This window comes from Asparagus officinalis, chromosome 6, assembly GCF_001876935.1.
Source record: "Asparagus officinalis chromosome 6, Aspof.V1, whole genome shotgun sequence".
Lineage (NCBI taxonomy): Eukaryota > Viridiplantae > Streptophyta > Magnoliopsida > Asparagales > Asparagaceae > Asparagus > Asparagus officinalis.
This window is the reverse complement of record NC_033799.1, coordinates 43,931,484-43,934,390: the sequence shown is the minus strand read 5'-3', so window position 1 is coordinate 43,934,390 and position 2,907 is coordinate 43,931,484. Positions and strand designations below refer to the sequence as shown.

General features: G+C 37.6%; 1 protein-coding gene and 1 long non-coding RNA gene across 2 annotated transcripts; both read left to right on the top strand.

Moving 5' to 3' along the window:
* Positions 203-839, top strand: LOC109845222. The gene is made up of 3 exons (XR_002248254.1): positions 203-355; positions 431-649; positions 756-839. It is a non-coding gene; the product is annotated as an uncharacterized LOC109845222 (long non-coding RNA).
* LOC109845221 lies at positions 951-2,299 on the top strand. The gene is made up of 2 exons (XM_020414444.1): positions 951-1,067; positions 1,529-2,299. Exons 1-2 carry the CDS (start codon positions 993-995, stop codon positions 2,024-2,026), a joined length of 573 nt encoding a protein of 190 aa, XP_020270033.1. The 5' UTR covers positions 951-992; the 3' UTR covers positions 2,027-2,299.

The following is a 2,907-nucleotide window of genomic DNA, read 5'->3' as shown; positions in this document are numbered from 1 at the left end:
AAAAACTTAATCAATTCCAGAATTTTTCTTCTTCCTTTTTTAGTAAATTCTAAGAGCTTAAATAAAAGTGTTGATTAAATAAAAGTGTTGATATATCTATTATTTCTTTTTTGTAGGAGAAAAACTTTACCAGAAGAAAGGACGCCAAGGAAGTGACTTTAAAAAAAAGTTACCGGCGGATGGTTTCCGAGCAATTGTGAGATGGGGACATAATGGGATTCCAACCAGACAATGGGCTAATAACTTCAGCTCATACCTTGGATGTTTGATACGGAGGAGTGATAATGTGAATCCCTATTACGAGGCTTGGGAGCATCCATTTCATGTCCTGGAGAGTATATATCGAGATTGTTGGGTAAATTCTTATATTTAACACAATTATTTTTCAATTCTATCAATTGTTCATGCTTAACTATATTTTATTTTTTAGAGATATTTCAACATCGAAGACAATCCCGTAGGGTGGGAATTTTTATTTGGATACCAGGGAAAGTTCAAGCATTCTCTTCGGGAGTGGAGACATGAGATAAAGAAGAAATGCTTTGATTGTTTCACTCACAACTGGGAGAGGATATACAAGCGAGATAAGAGGGTTGACCCTGAGCACTTAGCTGCACTTATAATATTGTGGGGCCAAGAGCAGCACCAGGTAAATATGTATAGTAGTTAATTATCATCAAGTTATTTATCTGAAACTAGTGATATATTCCATTGTATATTATACCGCACTAAAATTCTCTTTGTTCATGTTGAAGGAAAAATGTAGGAGAAATAAACTTAATCGATGAAAAAAAGATTACGATCATCATACGGGGACTACTTCATTTGCCCAGATTGAGGATCAATTTTGTAGGACAACAGTATAAAGTCTTTTAATCTTCTATGTATATTCTCTCCGCTTCTTAGAATATTTGATAAATAAAACTAATAAATATATTGTTAAATTTCAGAACGCTCCCTTTATCCCACTACCAGAACTGCACAGGAGAACGATGGTTCAATTTAAGAAGGGGTACGATGACGATGAGACTAAGAAACAAAAGCTAGAATTGGCCAAGAAAATGCAGGTTAACTAATTATCTTAGCTCTTATTAGCCTGTTATCATGTTGGGAATTTATTGTTTGCACTCTTCTTTTGGTCATCTTAATTATCATACATGAATTATATGTGTACTTTTATGTAGTACTTTTATGTTGCACAAAACACCCTTCAACCATTTATTAGCACTTAGCCTCCTCAATTGTGGAACTACTTCATCTTTTATTTTACTTGTTCAGGTAAATATATCTTTTATTTTTGAAAGGTCAGATAGCTATAAATATGAGGGGCTTGCTTGTTAGGATATAACAATGCATAAGATATAACAATGCATAAGAAACAACTATTTATTAGCACTTAACACCCTTCTTCACATGTACTTTTATGTTGCACAAAACACCCTTCACATGTACTTTTATTTTACTTGTTCAGGTAAATATCTTTTATTTTTGAAAGGCTAATTCTTAAATTTATTTTTTGGACTTCTAGGAAGCTCTGGAAAACACGTATTCTGAGGTTGTTGCACAGAGCCAAGAGCCCCTGACTAGAGAGCAGAATTATAATGTGAGCCATCTAGTTTGTAGACTTCCTAAAAAAGGGAGGACCAGGTGGATGGGAGTTGGAGCTCAAAGGGTGTCTATACAATTCCAGCCTCCGCCGATTTCCACACCCTCGACTATGCCATCGGGGCCCTCTTACATGCCGCAGGAGGATTGCACTCAGCAGGCGATGCAGCTTGTTTCCTCTGTGATGAGTATGTTAGATGGTCAGATTCCCGAGGAGATGTGGGAGGATATTCAAGAGGAGCTTATGCGAGTGATCCAGCCTACTGCTACTTTTGCGATGGTTTCTAGGCAAATAATGAAATCTTGTAGAAGGCGGGTTCCTACTCGGGTGCAAAGCCAGATTATGAACTTCTTGGCCACTCAAAAGGCATTTACTGGTAGTGGAGAGAGTAGCAGACATGTATACTTATTATATATGTAAAACATGATTACACACAATATTATGTGATTCTAAATTTAAATTATTTTGTTGTTAGATTGGAGATGATACTATTGGGAGCACGAGTCGTAGGGATGGATCCGCCAGTGGCAACGCGGACGATGACATGGATAGGGCGGATGACCTATCTTAGTGAGTTATATCCTAAACTCGTGTTTGTATATTGTGGACATCTTTATAGTTGAGATTATGATACTCGTGTTTGTATATTGTGGACATCTTTATAGTTGAGATTATGATACTCGTGTTTGTATATTGTGGAGGATTTAGAACTTATGATATGTGTGTATTGTTTGTTGTGAAAATTATTATTGTGGATTTGGAACTTATCGTGAAAAGTGAATGTATATATTTCGATTGTTTGTGAAAATTGATTGGATGAGAGGTTTAATTGGGAAAATTTGGATTGTATCATTGCGAGATGTTTTGGAATGCGTGTGAAATGTCGTTTGGAGATTTGTATGTACAGGGAATATATATATGTACAGGGAACTGAGTATATATCACCAGATTTTTTTTAGCTGCTGATACTTATCGCTGACGGGCTTCCCGTCAGCGAAGGTATGCTGACAGGGAACCGTCAGCGAGGTTAATCATAACATAGCTGACGAATTCCGCGTGTAGCAGATCTATCGCTGACGGAAGCCAGTCGCGATATTTACAATATCGTGACGTGTGGGAGATCCGTAGGCCGATAGTTAAACGCTGACCGGAGATCCCCGCAGCGAATGTTGTAAATGCTGAAGGGAATATGTCAGCGGATGTTTCTCTATCGTGACGGGGGATGCGTCAGCTGTTGACGTCAGCAAGATACTTATACGCTGACGGGCGACCTAGTCTGATAGTACTTCTTGAAGGGACTA

Coding starts and splice junctions, on each gene's coding strand:
- LOC109845221 (XM_020414444.1), top strand. CDS start 993: ATGGTTCAATTTAAGAAGGGGTACGATGACGATGAGACTAAGAAACAA. Junction 1,068..1,528: donor AATTGGCCAAGAAAATGCAG/GTTAACTAATTA, acceptor TTGGACTTCTAG/GAAGCTCTGGAAAACACGTA.